The sequence below is a fragment of the Falco peregrinus genome, chromosome Z (assembly GCF_023634155.1).
Source record: "Falco peregrinus isolate bFalPer1 chromosome Z, bFalPer1.pri, whole genome shotgun sequence".
In the NCBI taxonomy this organism is placed as follows: domain Eukaryota; kingdom Metazoa; phylum Chordata; class Aves; order Falconiformes; family Falconidae; genus Falco; species Falco peregrinus.
This window is the reverse complement of record NC_073739.1, coordinates 17,815,836-17,835,112: the sequence shown is the minus strand read 5'-3', so window position 1 is coordinate 17,835,112 and position 19,277 is coordinate 17,815,836. Positions and strand designations below refer to the sequence as shown.

Below are 19,277 nucleotides of genomic sequence, written 5' to 3'. Positions count from 1 at the left end.
AATTTCCTTTCTTTTCATTAGCCATGATTCTCCAAAGTTTCATTTTATAATCTAGGTGTAACTTACCAGGATTCAAGATGCACTGTTTTGAAAAGGGATACACAGTCACTTCTATGATACTATGATTCCATGACTCTGTTTTTCACTGCAAACGGTGGTAACTACCAAAATGGGATTAAGTAACCTCTTGTTGGTCAAGCACATCTGAATAATAAAAAATAATCACCTTCAAGCATATTACAAAAAAAAAAAAAAAAAGGAAAAAAAAAAAGAAATGTCTTAAAAATAATCTTTTGGCCACCCTTTTCAGGTGGAAAAAAAAATATGAAGAGAGACAGACATCAAGTTTCACATCTTAAAAAAAAATCCCAAACCCCCAAAATGAACAAAAACAACCAAAAAAGCCCCACACCAAAAAAGAACCCCAGATTTACATCTTTGTGCACCATGTTCTCATGCTTCTCAAATACTAAAATAGAAGTCTCTCTATGCCTATAAAAGACAGACACAACTTGCTGACAAGATGGCTTCAAGAAATTCTTTTTGTTTTCGACAACATGGGGGCTTTTCTGTAGGGCAGGACCATCCTATTAAACGCCTACGACAGTCTGAAACCTAGATATGCAAGGCTTAGATACACCACTTCAAGAGAGTTCTTAAACTGCAACATCTGCAAAAGTTTATCAAAATAAACATTTTCATCCTAAGTCATATTTAGTTCTACATTTTTTCTATTAAACGAAATTTCAGGTTGAGTAGATTTCCAAATTAATCTATTAACATTCAATTCTAGTAGCTAAAACAAACTTGCCTGAAGACACGGTTGGCCAGGTTCACTCCTAGCTACACTTGGGAGTATTTTCACAAAAGCAGGGTTACTACTGGAGATTAAACTGAGCTTCAGTGCCCCAGAACTTTGTTTGGCATCATTATAATGCCTTCCCCATTGTGCTCTAGGTCCTATCTCCCATGAGAAAATGTACAAGTTCACTTCTTTTATCTTCTCCCTCTTTAGACTGCATTTCATAATTGCTAACACAGCACTGAAGCATTATAACCTGCCCCGACGGAGTAGAACTCTCAATACCAGGGGTGCAGGGATACACAGCTATCTAAAGACTCTCTGATGGCACAAGAAAACAGTGTATTTGCTTGAGGGAGGGAAGGAACATACAAAGATCATATTTATATACATAGCTCGGAGTAATACATATGGGTTTTTTAACTGTTTCTTTCTCAGAACTGTCTGTTCTTTTAAACACTGCCCTCCATGCCCACCAAACTCCACAAAGACCTTAGGCTCACCATATTGTATTTGCATCCTTCTGATGATATCAAGGTGAAAATATATATTTTTAAACAGCTTTAGCTTGTAAAAAACCCAAACAATATCCTGCATTATTTTTTTTGCCAATACAGAGAATTCAAAATATTAATGAAGTTTATGTGTAAGTTTATCAGCAGTTTATCTGATAGATTCTTCTCTTTGATCATAAGCTGCTGCTAGTATTATCATGTTAATTCACAGCACTCTTCCCCCACAAAAGAAATATGGACTCATAAAAACATTATTACATCAACTGAAAAAATTACAATAAAGTTGACCAGAGTCAGACAGAGAGTAATTAGAAATGTTATTTACAGTGTCAAAAAATTAAGAATGAGGAATCATGAGAAAAGGCAAAGCATGCACTTTACTTTCCTTGGATAGGATCAATACAGTATATGGACAGAAGAGGTATTTTCATGCCCCTAAGAAGTCTTATTCTTTTTCCCCTTAAATAATATTAAGTTCTAGCAAAATCTGAATCTTCTTACTTAGCACAACTACCCCACGAATTTCTGTTGAATAATCACTGAAATGGCTGCTTCATGGATCTATCTACATTCTCCAAAGCAAAGAAAGTGTTCTTCACTGCTTCTTAGTGTCACACGTTGTTGACACTAAACACTAAAACAGAAACAGGAGAAAATCACTCACAACCACCTATACTCGGCAACTTTTGACTCCACCCTTAACTGTGGCAGAGTAAAACCATACTGTGTCACATACGCCTGACCTCCACTTTGAATTATTTAAACCATTGTGGTGAAAACCAAATGTGAGCACATTAACAAAAATCTAGTTCGCATATAATTGAGCTTAGAAAGCCTAAATGACAGGAAGGTTACAATCCATTGCTGTGGTGTAGGTTTTGCTGTGTTCCTGAGCACAACCCGAAGCATCTCCCAGTACCAGCTGCTGTAAGGGTCTTTCCCCCCTCCTGCTGCTCACTGCTCTGTCACCACAAGAACTATGCTCCTTTTCACCAGCAAAACTTACAAACAACACAAAGCACTGAAACAAAGACTTTCACGTGACTTCAACAAAAGATGGCAGGGACTGCTCCTGGAAGCAGAACAATGGATCTTAACCCCATTCAGAATGGGAGCCTCAACCCTTCAATTTAGCTTTCCCTCAAGTGTCTCACACTTTCAGCTATGAACTAATCAAGCTAAAAAAGGCAGAGGGAGAGAGACTGTCATTTCTATTTTTAAATACAAAGGAGACAGTCAGGTACTATCAAGATGAAGGCTAGCAAGGCTGACACAGGAAGGATTCATGCCTAACAATCATGTTGGTTAAGGAAAACACACACCACTAAAGACCTTTTCCAGCAGATTTGCAGAGTATGGTTCTGTGCAAGAAAAACAGGCTTGAATGCTTTATTTCATTAAGATGTTCTGTAATCCCATGGCTGGCCTGTTAAGAGAAGTATTACTGGAATTTTTTGCAACATCTTTGAAATTCTTTTTCATCAAAAAGAGGAAAACTTAGTATCTCACAAAACTTTCATAAAATCCTCTGCCTCTTTCTCACAGCATGTAGCAAGCATTAAGCAGAACTCAGTGTAGTTCCGGGTCTATACATTAATTTTTAGAACCCAAAGATGAAGTATCACCATGGTTCCCAACTACTTGCCTAATGCATTTTTGGAAAGTAAGACTAGACAGTCTTACAAATAAAGACATTACAAAAAGGCCTAGATAAGCAAATTTTGCATTCAGAAAAGTTCATAAGAAATTCAGAGAGACTGCTAAGAGTCATTAATGGTTCTCTTGACACTTGAGGAACCTAATTTTCTTCATTTGGCATTTTCATCAAGTCATGTTGGGTTTAATAGACAGATACTCATGAAGCAAAAAAGGCTGGATTTAGATATGGTTACATTAAGAAGCAGATAGTCCAGGCTAACCTCCTATATTATGGAGGAAGTAAAAGTTTAGATCACAGAAATTAATGTCTTAAACATAGGTACTTCAGTAAATCATACAACACCAAACTGTATGGACAGGAGTACATAAGATAGAAAAAGACAAATTGAATGCAAAACAGCAAGGGCTTTACTAAGAAAAAGTGAGGCTACAATGTGGAAGGGAACTACTGGACTAGAATGAGATTAAGAGTGGGGTTCCTTACAAACCATTCTGAGAACTGACCTTATAGCAAAAATGGAACTAGAAGATTGGATCACAATAATGACACTTGATGAGGGTTACTAAAAAGAAATAATAATTTTGGAACTACTTTCAATACAGAGGAAGATCATAACATCACATTGCAAGAACTGAACAGCCTTCAAGGACCAAAGTGATAGTAATAACAAAATGCAATAGCACAGTCAAGGTCAAGCACTCGGGGAACAGGAAGAATTTCTACTGTAAGCTAGAGGATCATCAGCTGGAAATAACAGAGGAGGAGAATGACTTGGATGTATTAATCAATCAGGATGAATACAAGCTGTCAGAAAGATACAGTCGTGAAAAAGGCAACTGCAATCTGGCTGTATCAAGGGAGGAAATTTCTGCAGAGACAGGTTTGTATTAAAGCCATTTTAGAAGAAACTCGCAAGATCTCAACTGGAACTCTGTGAACATTTTCGGTCACCTGACTTAAAAAAAAACATGATTTAAGCTCAAGCACGTGCAGAGAAAAGCTATGAGAAGCAAGGAGAGGATAGTACAAAGAGCATACTAACAGAGCCTGGTTTAATTAGCCTAGTAAAAGGAAGGCTGAGAGGCAATAAGCATGCCTCTCAGTCATAAACAAATCAGGGACATAAGGGAAGGAGAAAAACTCTAAAGCTGTAGACAACACTGGCACACAAGAAGCGGATATTAAAAAGCAGAGCTATGAACTGGAAGCCCTTGTCATCAGGTGAACAATATTCTGAACAGTTTTTAACCACCAATAATAGGGGCAAGAAACACCACAAGAGCAAGAGACGTTTTTATTTGGTTATAAACAATACTACTGTTGTTGAAGGCCAGAATTCAGCTGTCCTCTTTTCTGGTGACCTGTGTGTTACCCATATTCCAAGCTCAGACACCACTTTTTTGACTGTCATTCCTTTCACATTTTCTCTTTTCCTATGTACAGTGCAGAAGCACAAGACTATTTGCATTAAATTCCCTATAAAACCTTCTCACTCTGAGGCACTCCTCAGCTCAGGGACTCTAGCCCAAAGGCTAAAATGCCATTTTCTGACATAAGCACATGTACCTAAAGGTGTTTTTGCAGTTTTCCAAGCTCTTCCTTCAAAAAAACCTGCAGAGTATTTTTAACATCTGCAATACATCCCAATACAGCAGCACCAGACACCAACTTCATAGATCATGCTGTTCTGCATAATTAACCAGTCTGCCAATTCTAGCTTTTTCTCCCCAACCTTTATATCATAATCCCACAGAAAGCTGGTAATAAACTAACATCTGTTCCATGCTGCATTGTAACAAACTAAATCAACTAGTCAACTACTCTAACCACACTATTTATGTCAGCAAGCTCCAAGCATCCTGGGCAACTTATTCAGTTTTTAAAGAAACACATAATTTTCCCATGTAACATGTATTTAAATACAAACACAAACCCCCCGTATCATACCAATAATACATTTTAGTATTTAAAGGCTAAAAAGCTAACCCATTTTAAAAATAAGGTTCCAATTTGAAGATATGTAAATAAGGGTGTTCAAAGTAACAACACCTGAAACGAGTGAGTTCTCTCCAATTTGCTCAGTAACCTTTCACGATCAATTAGAACCAGCTAAGATCATGCACCTGAGTCATTACACAGACCAGACAATAGGTTGATACATGCTGTTGCAATCCATCTCATACCTAAATCTTTCCAATCTAGTCTTTATACTACACCTGTAATACTTAAATAAACCTACAGTTCGCAGCCTAGCAGGGCAGCTATTATTTTCCAACGTTGGGGCAGTGGATTGTCAAAACACTGCTTGTCCTACCCAGAAGTCACGTATTATCCTAAAGAAGAGCATTACACTATGAAAAGCCGTATGTTAAGATAAGATCCACAGCCAAAACTTGAAAGCAGATTAGCAATGGCCTGTCTCAGCAATGACCCAGAGTATCTGGCATACTAGTTACTCACGTTAATCTGGCTAGATTAGGCACATCGCAAATCCCTTTTCTCCACACCCTCCACGATTCTTACCTAGCTAGCAGTAGGAACACACACATATATTCTTAAACTGTGGAGACACCAGTGGAAGACTACACTATTTAAACCTGGCTGCAGATTTAGAGGTCAAGCTAGCATGTATTTTTGTACTTTAGAAACAGGTGGTAATAGAACTTGGACGTATCTAAACACAGGAATTGCACGCTTAGTTACCAATGTGAACTATACAGACCACTGACACAACCACAAGCCTCTTCTTTAGGTACTGTCCATGGCAGGCAGGAAAGGTAATGCTCTTTGGATATGGAGAGGTATTTTCATTCACTATGAAAACAGAACAGGTATATTTTAATATCTAATCCAGTATTCATCCTAAACTTCACTGAAATTGGGAATTTTTTTTCCCCCAATTTCAACAACTGTTGCACTGATCATATGAACAATTAGGAAGTACTTTTCCTTCCAGTTTGCAAGAGCTTGCACTTGCAGATACTGTGCTAACACAATGATCCTAATTACTGCTGTTATTGAAAACTCAGAGCCAGTTTTTGTAGGCACTTGAAGCCAAATTTGGCTTGGCCAATTATGGCTTCTGTATGTTATTCCCTTGCTAGCAAGGTTTACTCCTCTTCAGCTAAATTCAGCCTGCATCATTTTCTAACGAACAGATCCTAAGCGATGCATATGTCATTCATTTTGTAAAAAACGTAACTGTCTCCATCTAGTATGTGGCGCAGCCTCATGCATGCATACAGTGAAAAGAAAAACGTATTAAGGAGGGTAGCATGATGACCATGGAGAGAAAATCAAGTGTAAATACTGATTTGGTATGAGAGAATATGTAACTGGGAAGAGACGGTGTACCTTGCTGCTTTGAGAGCTACATTCCTGGAGAGAAATATCAAGCTGCTGCTCTTTCAGAATCAGGTATACTTAGAAGTCTCTCTGCATGGACAATATTGATTTGGAGGCATTCCTTATGTAATGACCATCTGTAACGTTATAATTAGCCTGAGTAGCATACGTGCTGGATTCCTTTCCAATTCTGCAGACATGCAGCCCTCCACCTATAACGGGCATATGAGGTGTCTTTGGCAATGACCTTTCATTGTGTGATTTGTCCTTACAGGCTAAATATACAGGCTATATACATTCTCTGCTTAAATGTATTTAGTCTTCTTTGGAAGTATACAATAATCTCAGCCGGCACCAATATTTTCACTGGTTCTCTAAAAATCACTCATTTATCATGAATTATATGATTACTGAATTTACTTGACTCACTAATTAACATTATGAAAGATTCCATGACAAAAAATGAAGAAGATATAATGATAATGTAAGTGTTGAGGAATTTGTTTTTTCTTAAATAGCCACTTTAAAATTACCTTTATAAAACAGTAACAACACTGATTTTCTGTTTCTAACAACAATACTGACCTGGGGAAGACCTTGTTGATATAAGAGCTACAAAAAGACGGCATGTTTTTTTCCTAATGTAGGATTTGCTCGTTAGCATTGAAACAGATCAAGAGAAGTTTCTATTTTAATGGCAGTCTTTGAAAAAAGAAGATTGAGGAAAATAGCTAAAATAATACACTAAACTTCTAAATCAAATGTGACATTGAAAATCTAGTAATTCTTTTTGTGGCTTTTTCCTTAAACTCCAAAAGAATATCACGCATTTGTGGATAGAAAACATTAAGTTAATAATACAAGAGAATATATTTTTTTAAATTAGTATTTACACAACAAGAAGAACCACAAGTTTAAAATCACAAGCTATAAAGGTGCTCTCCCCTTTGGAAATCCAACCAGGCATTTACAATGACATAAAGCACAGTATGGATCTTCAGAGTATCAGGAGTGAGCTCTACAAAAACATGATGGTTTTGTCCATGTGCCTCAATTTCTCAGTACGTGAGAACTGTGCAACACAACCACACAACAGCTTTATCTGATTGCAATAACTGTTAACAATGCCCAGTTTGTTAATACTCACCAACTACTGGTGACTATGTGAAGCACAATCTCAGACAAGTTCCCTAAAAATATGTATCTGCATCCCAAGACGACAGCCTTCCAACGGATTGCCTTTTTTGTTCTCTTTTCTAGATGTGACTTGTTCTGTCCAAAACCCAGATTTGAAGCACACCAGCAAGAAGTTGTGAGAAACTGTCTACAGCATACATCTCCACCACAATTTTCAAGTTTCAGTGCCTTCTTCTAGGTCCCTGATCATGTAACACCTTACGTACATGACTTCAATACTCAGTTTAAGTAAAATACATGACTTTCAGATGAAGCTATGGCACAGGTAAAATGACAGTTTGTTAAAAGCAGTAGAAATGCACAGCAAAGTGCCATGCTCTCTTGCTATTCTACTCAAAAGAATTTTTCAATAATCTCAGCACACCATATGACCAGAAAAAAATTCATAATGTTCTTTTTCTGCAAGATGAACATGACTACCTGTGGTAAAACTTAAGTCTCAATTATTATGAAGATCATGGCTCACTATTTAGCCTGAAGTAAAACATACATTAATGCTGTTCTTCCTTTGTAACACTCCCTCTTCTCAAGATGGAACATAAAAGAAAGAAACCCCAGCCCAGAAGCAGGAAAGCTGCTGCAGACAGCATTGGCTCAAAGCACAGAAAACAGCTAGCCAGAGAAAGCCTGCAGGGCACCACCAGAGCCAGCTAGCCAGAGGAAGCACCAGTAAAGAAACCTCACTGGGATGAGGCAGTTGACTTGACAACACAATGCATCCTATAATGTCTGACTAGGACTTTCCCTCTGATGTAAAGACTTGGGGGACACTTCTGAGACAGCAGCGAGTGGAGACCAACAGTGTGTTGCAAACAGCATCCAGACCAGTAATCCTAAACCATAACCCTTGATAGAGGTGAAAGCTGTTTGATAACAAATACCTCAGCACAAAGGTGTATTGCACAGTACAAACAATACAAACCAAATACATTCAAAACCCCCTGCTTTCTGGACACTACTAAGCATGGCTTCCCTCCTAGGATTCTTCCTTTTGAAAACATAACCACTTTCATGATCCCTGCACTTAATATGAAACTTCACTTGGAGGCCAATACATTTGACTAGGATCACCCAGCTGTTCCTTAGATGATTAAAAAAAACCTACAAAGAAACAAACAAAACAAAACAAAAAAACCCCAACACCCTAAAACCAAAAGTATGTTCAAGCTGCTGATGTATTTCCTACAAAAAAAATGGTATGGAATTAAATTCCAACTAATACAACATTAATAGAAAGCTGAGCTGGAATAAGATGCACAATAAGAACAGTATAAAACTAAAATTCAAATCAGTGTTTTATTGAACAATGCATGTTCATGCTGTATTTCAGAAAAAAAAATTATTATTCAATGTAAATAAGAGTATCATGGAAGTTAAAGGTATATTCCTAAAAAGTACACATAAAAATGAAACAACCAGCAAAACCACCCTTTCTCCTGTCATTATTGAGCTTATAAAATATTTGTAATATTTTTGTTGCAAAACTTCATGAAGCACTTCCTTTCCCACTCTTCAGATACTGTGAAAACTTCAAAGCAATGTGGAAGCTTCAATGGATATGAAGTAACAGCTGTGTTCTTTTAAACAGAGTTCTGAAATTAATTAAGCTGAAATACTGCAGAAGATGCTACAATAGGAAAAAGCTGATGAACTTATAACTGCATTTCAACTGGGAACACTGTGGGAGAGTTGTGGGGTTTTTTTTTCATACAGCAGCCAATGCTTATGGGCATTTAGAAGACTGTTAAAAGTAATTGGAAGAAGTAAGCAGGCCACAACTGTACACATCTGTGAAAGGTGAACACTGAGATAAGCAGCTTAGGTGTGTTGATAAACCTGCTCAAAAGTGGGTTTGCTTCACATATAGCTTTTTTTCTGAGTCGGTTTTATTTTCTGTGTGCTGAAGCCTTACACTCTGATTAGAAACCAACTTCTAATTGTGCTGAACATACCTTGAACAGGAGCATTTAATATGCACCATTCTCCCCTTACTATATTTAGCAGCTCTAGATGATAAAGTTCATTTTCTACCACTTTACCACCTGTAGGGTAGTGACAGTAATGGCGCAAACAAGGAGAACAAATGCCTGGCTGAAACAGGTATTAATGAAACAGCAGACAGTTCTCTGCTGCAGAAAGGTGCAAGTGTGAACACCAGCTCTCCAGACTAAAAACTGCCCCCTGTATCTGCAAATGATTAGCTGCACTGAAGTGAATAGGATATACATGCAGTTTTCTTTATGTGTGGTTCAGTATTTCCCACATGCAGTTCAAACTTACTGTACCTAAGAAGTCCCTTAGACCTAAACCACAGTTTCACACTTTACCAGATTAAATTTAATTAAACACAAAACACAAGTAGAAGAAACCAGAACATAGATGCTTGTTGTATTATGAAGGCTACATGCAGCATGTATGCTCACTTTGATGAGAAAATTTGCATTTTTCAAGCTTTTGTTTTCATTTTTTAAAAATCTTGAGTGATTTATTACTTATTTTTCAGTGAAGGGGGTTGGGGGCTATATTTCCAATACTTGTCTTGACAGATTAAAATAAATGTGTTTCTTTTAGAAAGATTACACTATCCCAGTGGTACAGATTTTCATGTGTAGATTATCTGCACTGTAAAATACAATCACTTCAAATTGTAAATGAAAATAAAATAGACAGTTATATCAACCTGTGCCAGACCTGCACAAGAGAACATCTGTATAACTGTCCAGCTATGTTTCAGTGAGTACTTTATCCAACTTCCAGACATCACAATGCTCAAAGCATCATTTATTAACATACTATATAAACATTCTAATAACCTTTTTCCTTCTTGAAGCAAATCAGGTAACACGAGAACAGAATCTCTGATCTGAAAGCTTCAATTTTTTAAAAGCTGGAATTAATCCTGACCTGAATGTTAACATTTTTGTCCACCATCCTCTTCATACAAGAAAAGATTCACTGTTTTCCTACAAAGAATCACTCTTTATGAGTAATCCAGTAACAGCAACATGGATGTTGGTGTTCAAAAGAAACATTCCAAACAGGTACGCAAGTTCTCGTATTTCTGTCTGGTAACTATGGTGAACGCTGTCCTTTCAGACAACAAGGAGAAAAGAGCTCGCTCCTCTTTAGAAGACACAAAGCCTAAGATTCTCACACAAAACCTGGGAGAAAAAGACAAACTGAAAAATTAACGTTAAAAATACCAAAGCCTGCAGCACTATGAGCACTTAATGCAAGTGTTGCATTGGTCTGCAAAAGTATGTCCACTCACATGGCGTTGCACATTGCAAGCATGGCAAGGTAAACTTGCTCCATACACAAATCTCAAATCATGGCAAAGTGTTGCAGATTCTCTGATATAACAATGTTTTTTGGAAGGTCGCAGATGCAAATGTTACCTTAGTCCTCAATGTTTGACTATTCCTTAGGGGTTTGTTGTTTTTTTTAAAAAAAAAAGTACTTCCATGCTCTAATATTCCAGAAATTCATAAAAGAAAACTTACTTATAACTTGTAAAAACATGAAGTACTTTAAGCACAGCATAACAAATTCATAAGAAAGACCACATCAGTCATAGCTGAACGTGAAAATAAACTTTTTGTCTTCGTTTTTAAGGTTTGCTTCATTATTCTGTGAGTTGATAACAAAAGTAAGCTTTAGTATACTGAGTAAAATTTGGCAACGGCGAGGAACCACTTGTGTACTTGTTCCTCTTACCTTACAATTCTTTCCTCCTACAGGCTGAGTTAATTAAAGCCAAAACATTTCTAAAACATGCACAATGGATACATTTTAAGTTTATGATGAAGGAAACTGGTAGAGTGTTTATAATGTGTGATGACCTAAAAAGCTGCTGTTCAATAATGAATGAGGCTCTGTAACTTGGCCTTGGTGCTACCAGATCTGCAGACTACCACTGCAATGTTAATAAGGTATCAGCTTATACTTTTTTTTTAAACCCCTAGTGGTAATTAAAACAACCTCTGATTTAGAGTTTAATTAAGAAACAACATAATGGGATAATAAAAATACTATATGAAAAGCTTAACATTTTCAGTCTGAATATCTCAAGTCAACTAGCAGACTGTACTGCATGTCTTTTAAAGGAGCACTGCCACCCCTTATTACTGGCTTCCCACATATTTTTTTAGAAAAATCCCTTTCCTGGATGCAGAAGGGGGGAGTAACTGATTTTTTTAAAAACCTCTTGAAGCAAGGAAATGAAAATAATCCAAAAGTTTGATGGTGGGTTTGGTTCCAGTTTGTTGTTTTAAATTTTCTTAACAAATGTGACTGAATATCTGGCAGGTCTAAAAAACTAAGTTGTTGGACTAAGTCACATGGTATGTAAATGTCATCCAGTATTTTAACATGAAAACCCTCACGGGTCATCTTCTGTACAAAAATCTTGCTCCCTTTTGCTCTGCAGTGTCATTGCCCACTTCCACTGTATACACTGCAGCACTGTGGTGCTGCATGAGTACTCCAAATTATTGCTGGGTCAATCAGCACAAATATATATCTGTATGTTTTATGGAATTTGCCCCAAACAAGGAATCAACATAGTAACGTCTTTATCACAGTAACAGTAATGATATTTTTTTGCACCTACTCAACATTTTCTTCGAAATCACAACAAATAATTTCCTGTTTTTTCTTGTCACAGCAGCAGAATATAATCAGCCTCTGTGGTTTCATTAGTGCTAATGCAGAACTTGAATGTATGTCTACTTTACTAATTACATTAACCAATTGCTCACTGAAGTGATCTCTGTGGGTCCTGATACAAAATCATGCAGGGAGAATCCCAAAATAAAGCAGAGGGGAATTCCCAGTAGCTTCCTCTTAGACTAATTCAATGCAGAACTGGGGAAATTGATTACTTATTGAATCATGGCTCAGCTTGCTACACAAAGCTGAATTTCAGCATTTTCAATTCATATATTTCAGTATTTTCAATAGTTCACATCTGTGTTGGACAAGTAAGTTGAAATGGCCAGAGATTCAGGGCAAGATATATCAAGCTAGAACAAGGGAGGAAATCTCACACAAGAAAATGTCATCTTTTCAAAGTTAACGTTATTTTATAAGAAGGCCACAACCGAACCTGACAACTGAGACACCACTTAGGAAATCGTCACCTAAATTTAAACTGATAAGTAGGTTAAAAAGCAAAAACACAAATAAAGGAATACTGAAAATTCAGGACAATAATTTACAATTACTTTCTGTGAAACTCCTATCTCCAATGTTGTCTTCGTCCCGCTTTGCCTGAAGGACAGAAGTAATGAGAACTACAGAGCTCTAATTTTCAAGTGCAAGAGTATTTCAGTGTGTTCTACCCCAAAGCAGTGCATTCCGGAGTATTTTCAGGCAATATTGTAGAAGTAATCTGTATGCTCTCCATTCCACACTGAAAACAGCTGGCTGGAGGTCCATCAGCATATAAATTAAGAAGTAACACAGGTCTTCTTTCATTTGCAATGAGTGAAGGACCAACAAAAAAGTATAAGCACAAAGCTCCAGAACTTAATCATCTTACAGGACAAGAGAAAAACCAAGTAATTACATATTTATCCCCTGCTTTTCCAAGCTATCTGTCCTCAATGCAATGTAAAAACTGTACAAACAATGGCAGGTTATCTTTTTTTCCCCCACTAAGTGCTGCCCAGTTTGTGAGGTCACACTGTATGCCTACTGTAGTGGTAATTTTTTTCTGCAAACACATCATCACAAGAACTCACTAATTTCCAGTGAAATCTGAACTCACAAGCAAAATATTAAGTTCTCATTGAGACACAAGCTCAGCTAACACCACCAACACCACAGTCTTTAGTCATAAACTGTGGTCCCACCCACAACAGAAAAACCACACTTTTCAAACCCATATATGTAAATAAAAATTCACAGCCACTGTGGATATCAGGTTTTATTCTCACTGACGTGTAGGCTTCTTCCAAGGCCACAGAAGCATCCTCCATGGATACAATGGTTTGCACAGAGAGCACATGGTCTCTTTCCCTATCCACCTTTTACCTCCTTTTCTTTCTCTTTTTGTCTGACCTGAAGCTAGTGTAATACAAACATTGAGTCTATCTGCCTTTTAACTAATAAGATACCATGTGCCAAACCACTATTATAGGTAAATTGTTGGGGGTTTTCACTTTTTTTTGTTGTTGGACAGAAGGCAGGAAGAGAGAAGGAAATGTGCTTGGTTTTTTGTATTTACAACTGTTGAAAACCAGAAAACACAGGAGAAATCACAAACTCCATAACCACAAGAAAACAATCTATATTGCAAGTAATTTTGAAATGTGAGAAGGAGTATCAGCCTACTGCTTCCTTACCTTTAAAACATCAAAGATGCAGCCGGTCAGCCAGTTATTAAAAGACTTTTGAGACAGTAATGTTCTCTGCAAAATAGCACACAGATTATTTTAAGTGTCACTACAGTTTAACTGTTGCCAGTAGGGAAAGCAGAAACATTTTGTTCCAGTTTGTTCCTCTAGTGTGGTTTTGCTGAAAAAAACACCTGTATTTTATTTCTAGTATAACCTACTACAGAAAACATAGCTTAACCTTTTCTCCCCCATCTCCCACTCATGCTTCACTTATTTAAAAAAGCTCAGTTTTCTTGACTTGGGTCTTGCTGCACTTTTCCCCTCACCTTAGACCCATCTGGAGCTGTGAAGATGTCCCTTCTTCCATTAAAGCCTTTTATTTTATAGTACTTATCTATTTTTAAGACTTAGATGTTTCAGTCAATATGAGGCATTACAGTAGAAAATAATTGTAGTGATCTGTTCTTCTGTGTTGCTTAATGAAGTAAAAAGGAAAGTTGTATGGCAGTTTGGCAGTCTTACTGGCTGTGAAGTGTCATTAAGTAAGAGATGGCAAGTTTTATCACGCACCTCTGACTACTAAATTCACAAAACAAACAGAAGGTTTACCATGGGAGGCAGAGAGAGATCAGGCAATATCCTCAAGTCACTCTTCCAGTAAAACAGCGTGTGGTTACTAAAATTGCTATGGGAACATGGGAGTTCATCAGAAACATACAGTTCTAGGTGAAAATGTTCCTTAACCTTTTACATTGCCACTACTACAAAATAAAACAAGGTGCAGAAAATCTGGTGCTTGTATACTAGGAAAAAACTAAAACACTACATTAAAAACAGTGTCATGCTAAAATGTTTTATGCAGTCTTTGCTGTTAAGCTGTAGTATTTGATTACAAAAAGAAAGTCTCCACATGCGTCCTCCAGTAGTGCACTTCACTTGATTTTAACACATGCTTTAATTGCAGCTGAAGAGGCCACAGTGAAGGGGTAAATAAGAGACAACTGTTTTATTTGGAGCCAGTGCTGCATGCAATTATTTTGCTCAATGGACTACTCATAGGATTTTGGAGGGAAGTTGTATTTGGGTATCTCCACTGGGCACAAAATTTCTGCTCAGAGTTCCCTCGATGTTTTATGGTCCCTCCATAATCAAAGTGTATTAAAAAAAAACCCAAAAAACAACAACAAAAAAAAGTCCTTCAGCCAAAAAAACCTGCTAAATTCACCAGAACTGCCATGTTATTCATAGTTTCTCTAAATCACGTATCCTGTTCCCAAATATTCGCAGTTTGTGAAACAAGGGCTTACTCCCTCTAAACACCAATTAATAAGTATCTTTCAGGACACAGTGAAACAGTATTCCTCCAAGACTGCTACTACAGCACCTTCACAAATACATTTGGATTTTATATTGTTGCACTAAGGAAGCTCTTCAGTGCTTTCTGCAAAAGGGCCAAAATGTGGTCTGGAAATGAATATAAATGCCAATTATTAAAACCAATATTCCAAACAAAGAATTCAGGTTACCCAGGTTATCTGAATTATCAAACCTGGCTTCTCAAAATACAAACGAAGCCTTCTAAACTAAATATAACACCAGAAAGGAAAACAAACAAACAAACAAACAAACAAACAAAAAACCCCAAGACTTTTAATTATCCATGTAGCATATTTCTTTCTGGTTCCTCTCATTTACCCCATTAGGACAATAGTCATTTAAAGTGACAGCAGACGGCATTTGAAATTTTTATGACTTTTCCAATGTCATGGGTATCATGGACATGATTTAATAAACCAGCCCAGTTGGGCTGATGAAGCACAAGGAATGAATTAGTCTCTTGCTCATTAAAAAAAAAAAAAAAAAATTCATCAAGAAAAAATAAATAACTTACACAAGCTTTTTGCTTACAACATGCAAGCTATCTATTGGATTATTTTCTTTTAAAAATTACTAGCAGAAATACAGAGAACTGATTACACTGGTGACTGAATGTATCTGGAATATGGTAAGTATGAAATTTGGCCACAGAGCCTTGGCAAACATGAAAATAACCAAGAATATAAGGCTAATAATAATGCAGAAAGATTCCCATTACATAGGGAATCTTTCTTCATAAGAAATATTTTCTATAACCTTGATATCCTGATGACAGTGTATATAATAAATTATTCAAACAATAATGAGTATGTTTGGCATCCAAAGACTTGAAAGACAGGATTATGTATTTGGTTAAAACTACTCTAAAAATTATGCCTTGTTGTCAGAAAGCACCAGAACTCCTACGCCACAAGTAGCTCTAAAACATCTCCTGCCTGTATGCCACACTGATGTAGGCACAAATGGCTTCTGTGAAAGCAGCTCTTGGAGAAAGCAAGGCAACACACCCCAGAAATTTTAGGACTAGCTCAGCTCCATCCTCTATCCACCTCTTCCACCTCCAGATTCTCTGCTTCTATAAAACCTTATTTTACAAAATATAGCCATACTGAGATGTATATCTTAAATTTCACTTACACTGTTTTTAATTATGCCATAAACATCGTAATTGTCAAAACCCACTCATCCACTCACCCACCAGTCTGATGTGTGTGTCATATTTGTATTGCCAAAAGTAAGACTTCAAGAAGTAAGCTGCAATACAGTCCAGACCTGCACAATGGCTACAGAACAAAACTAAAAGACAATAAAAGAATGTGTGGATTTCTCACTTTGAAGTATTGGCTGTGTCTCAGACACACTTATTTATTATTTCAAAGTATATGACAGTGTAAGAACAGTTCAGATTGCATCAACTGTTCCAACACACACTCCAAATACCCTTGTCCCCCCTCTATTCACAAGAACTAGAATTAAGAAGTCATCCTGCTTCCCAGCAGAAAGTACTTGGGTTATATGCCTGAACTTACGGTCAATGCGTGGCAAGATCTTTTGCTAATATTCTACCTCTGTGTGCATTAGTCTGTTTCAGATTAAAGAATTGAGATTTTTTTTTTCTTGTAAAGCTTTTAACAATCTACACATAGAAATCATACTGGAAACAGTATGTCAGAATTCCAACAGACTTTATTCACAAACGCATTCTTCTCAAAATGTAATTCCTCTCCTAATCCACAACTGCCTGCTACTGTTTAAGTTGTACACCTAAAAGGTCTATTTTGTCTTTGAGAGCACCGACAGAGAGGAAAAGAAAAAAATACCCAGATCCCTACTCCACTGCAAAGACTGTTTAATTATGATAAAGAAAGGGTTAATTATGCATTCCTAATTTTTTTCAGGAGTTTAATTTAAGTATTGAATTGATAAAATTGACAAGACCTGAAGGGGAGGGGGGCACATATTAGAAGCAAGAGGTAGAACATTTCTGTGCTTGGTACTTTTTCCTTTAAACAAAACATAATTTTTAGATTACATAAGTGAGAAAGGCAAAAGTGTTATTATTCCTGCTATGCTCTGTAATGAGCACAACATCACCTGCAGGTTAGGATGCAGTTTCATGTGAAATTTTAGTAGTACCTTCCACTGGCAGAATACCACTGTTAAAAGAAGATAAAAGTGTCCCAGAAAAACCCTGCCTTTGGGCTTAGCCTGACAGTAATTAATACGTTACATTTTATCTATAAACTTTTTCAATTTATTAAATATAGCTATATCACATTTTAAAACCATATTTCTGTTCCTTACACTTCATGAAACTAAATGTGAATTCAGTCTAATAACTGGCTTGTACATTTTGGTTTTACAGACCATCTTCTAATCGGTTTAAAAAAACACGCTACGTACACAAGACAGCCTCAGAAATGCAGCCATCCGCCACTCCACTTTCCCTAGCAAGCTGTCTGGCTTCTCCATCTTCATTCACCATTCTCACATTAGTGTTTGCAGTGGACTGAAAGAAGGTAAGTGCTTTGACTATACCTTGAAGGGAAAGCACATCACCACAACCCCTTACATCTGACTTGCTTGGGGAGGCACTGCAAACATACAGGCGCAGTCCCTGGTGCCACAGGACGGAGCATGTTGAAGTACTGGGGACTGTGCATCCAAACGACGGCTTAGCACACCAACCTGCTGCCTGTACATCTGTTTACAAAGCAGCACTGAGCCAGCAATGGCCCACAGGTTTATGGTCATTCCTGTGTCACACTGCAACTTGGGTGTAGGTGTAACTAGGTACACAGCCTGACCCACTGAAGGTAAGACAACACGCAGTTTTAGCAGTGTATTAAAACAAAGAATATTGCTGTTTGTTACTTCTGAACAGGAGGGGCAAAGCTACACAGAAGTCAGATCTTCCACAGCTTTTTCTACAGAGCATTAGCACTGTATTAAAATCAGCATCTAAGGAAAGAACTGCAGAATTACAAGGCATATCAGTTACCACATTAAAATACTGGTATGAGAAAATATGAAAGGGCTAGACTAAAATCAAGAACTGCATTTAGCAATAGTCTGAAGGAACATTTTCAAATTGTGGCAAAAACCTGCTATTTTGACGTACAACAAAGATGGATCCTGGTCAAAAGGAATTGATAAATGTGTAACTTATTTAGACACAAAGCAACAACACAAAAAAAACGCACTACTGATTTCAGACCTTAGGGAAATTACTCATAAAAGTTGCCTATCACAATAGTGTACTTTCCCAATGCAGAATACTGCAGATTTTAGAGACAAATCTGCAGCAAATTGAGGTTAGCATTTAAAATACTGAAGTTTTTCAGAAATGCACTATTACTTTTAACATATAATCTTCATGTCCCACTCACCGAATGTGAAATCAGATTACAGGTTCATAGAAGTAAAAGAAAACAAAGTTTCCTTGAAACGCTACTCTGCTTATTGGTCCTAAACAAACTTAAATCACCACTATAAATCTTAAAATAAACTAAGTCAATAATCACAGAGTGACAAGAGGTCAGAATCCAGGTCCCAAACTGTTTGTTTCCTGCACTACAAATTTTTCCTAAAGTAACTGCAACCACAAATATATGCCCAAATGCTATTTTTGTAGAATATTAAATGTGGAATACTACAAAACTTGCACTCCAGGCACAAAGCTACTATTGCCTCTGGTCCTTTATCCAGTATATTGGTTTCATCTCATTTCAGTGCTCCTCATTGTGCATGTTTTACCTAATTAATATAATGCCCAGGTTATGCTAATTATAGTAATACTGGTTAACACTTGACATTGATCCCAAGTCTTCCAGGTTCTGAGCAACTCATTGTTTTCCGTTATCTAGTAGAGACTGGGTGATTTTAATGAGAATCAATTTCAGTGAAGAACTCATCTGCAATGCTATAGCACTTTCCTACATCTCTCATTAAGTAGCATTTCTAATGAAAATTCACTTGGGCATCTTAACATAATACCCAGAATGGAAAATGTGACAAACTGACTAGAATCGTATGGTTTT

At 37.0% G+C, this 19,277-nt stretch overlaps 1 protein-coding gene across 2 annotated transcripts in view; it reads right to left on the bottom strand.

The window, feature by feature from the left end:
- COMMD10 (COMM domain containing 10) overlaps positions 1-19,277 on the bottom strand; it is a 118,857-nt gene that overhangs the window by 54,088 nt on the left and 45,492 nt on the right. The window contains exon 6 of one of the 2 annotated variants that reach the window (XM_055791344.1): positions 13,867-13,932. The exons of the other annotated variant lie outside the window; for it this stretch is intronic. Coding sequence (XP_055647319.1) covers positions 13,867-13,932 — 66 coding nt within the window. The remainder of the gene's footprint in view (positions 1-13,866; positions 13,933-19,277) is intronic. 2 annotated transcript variants of the gene reach the window in all.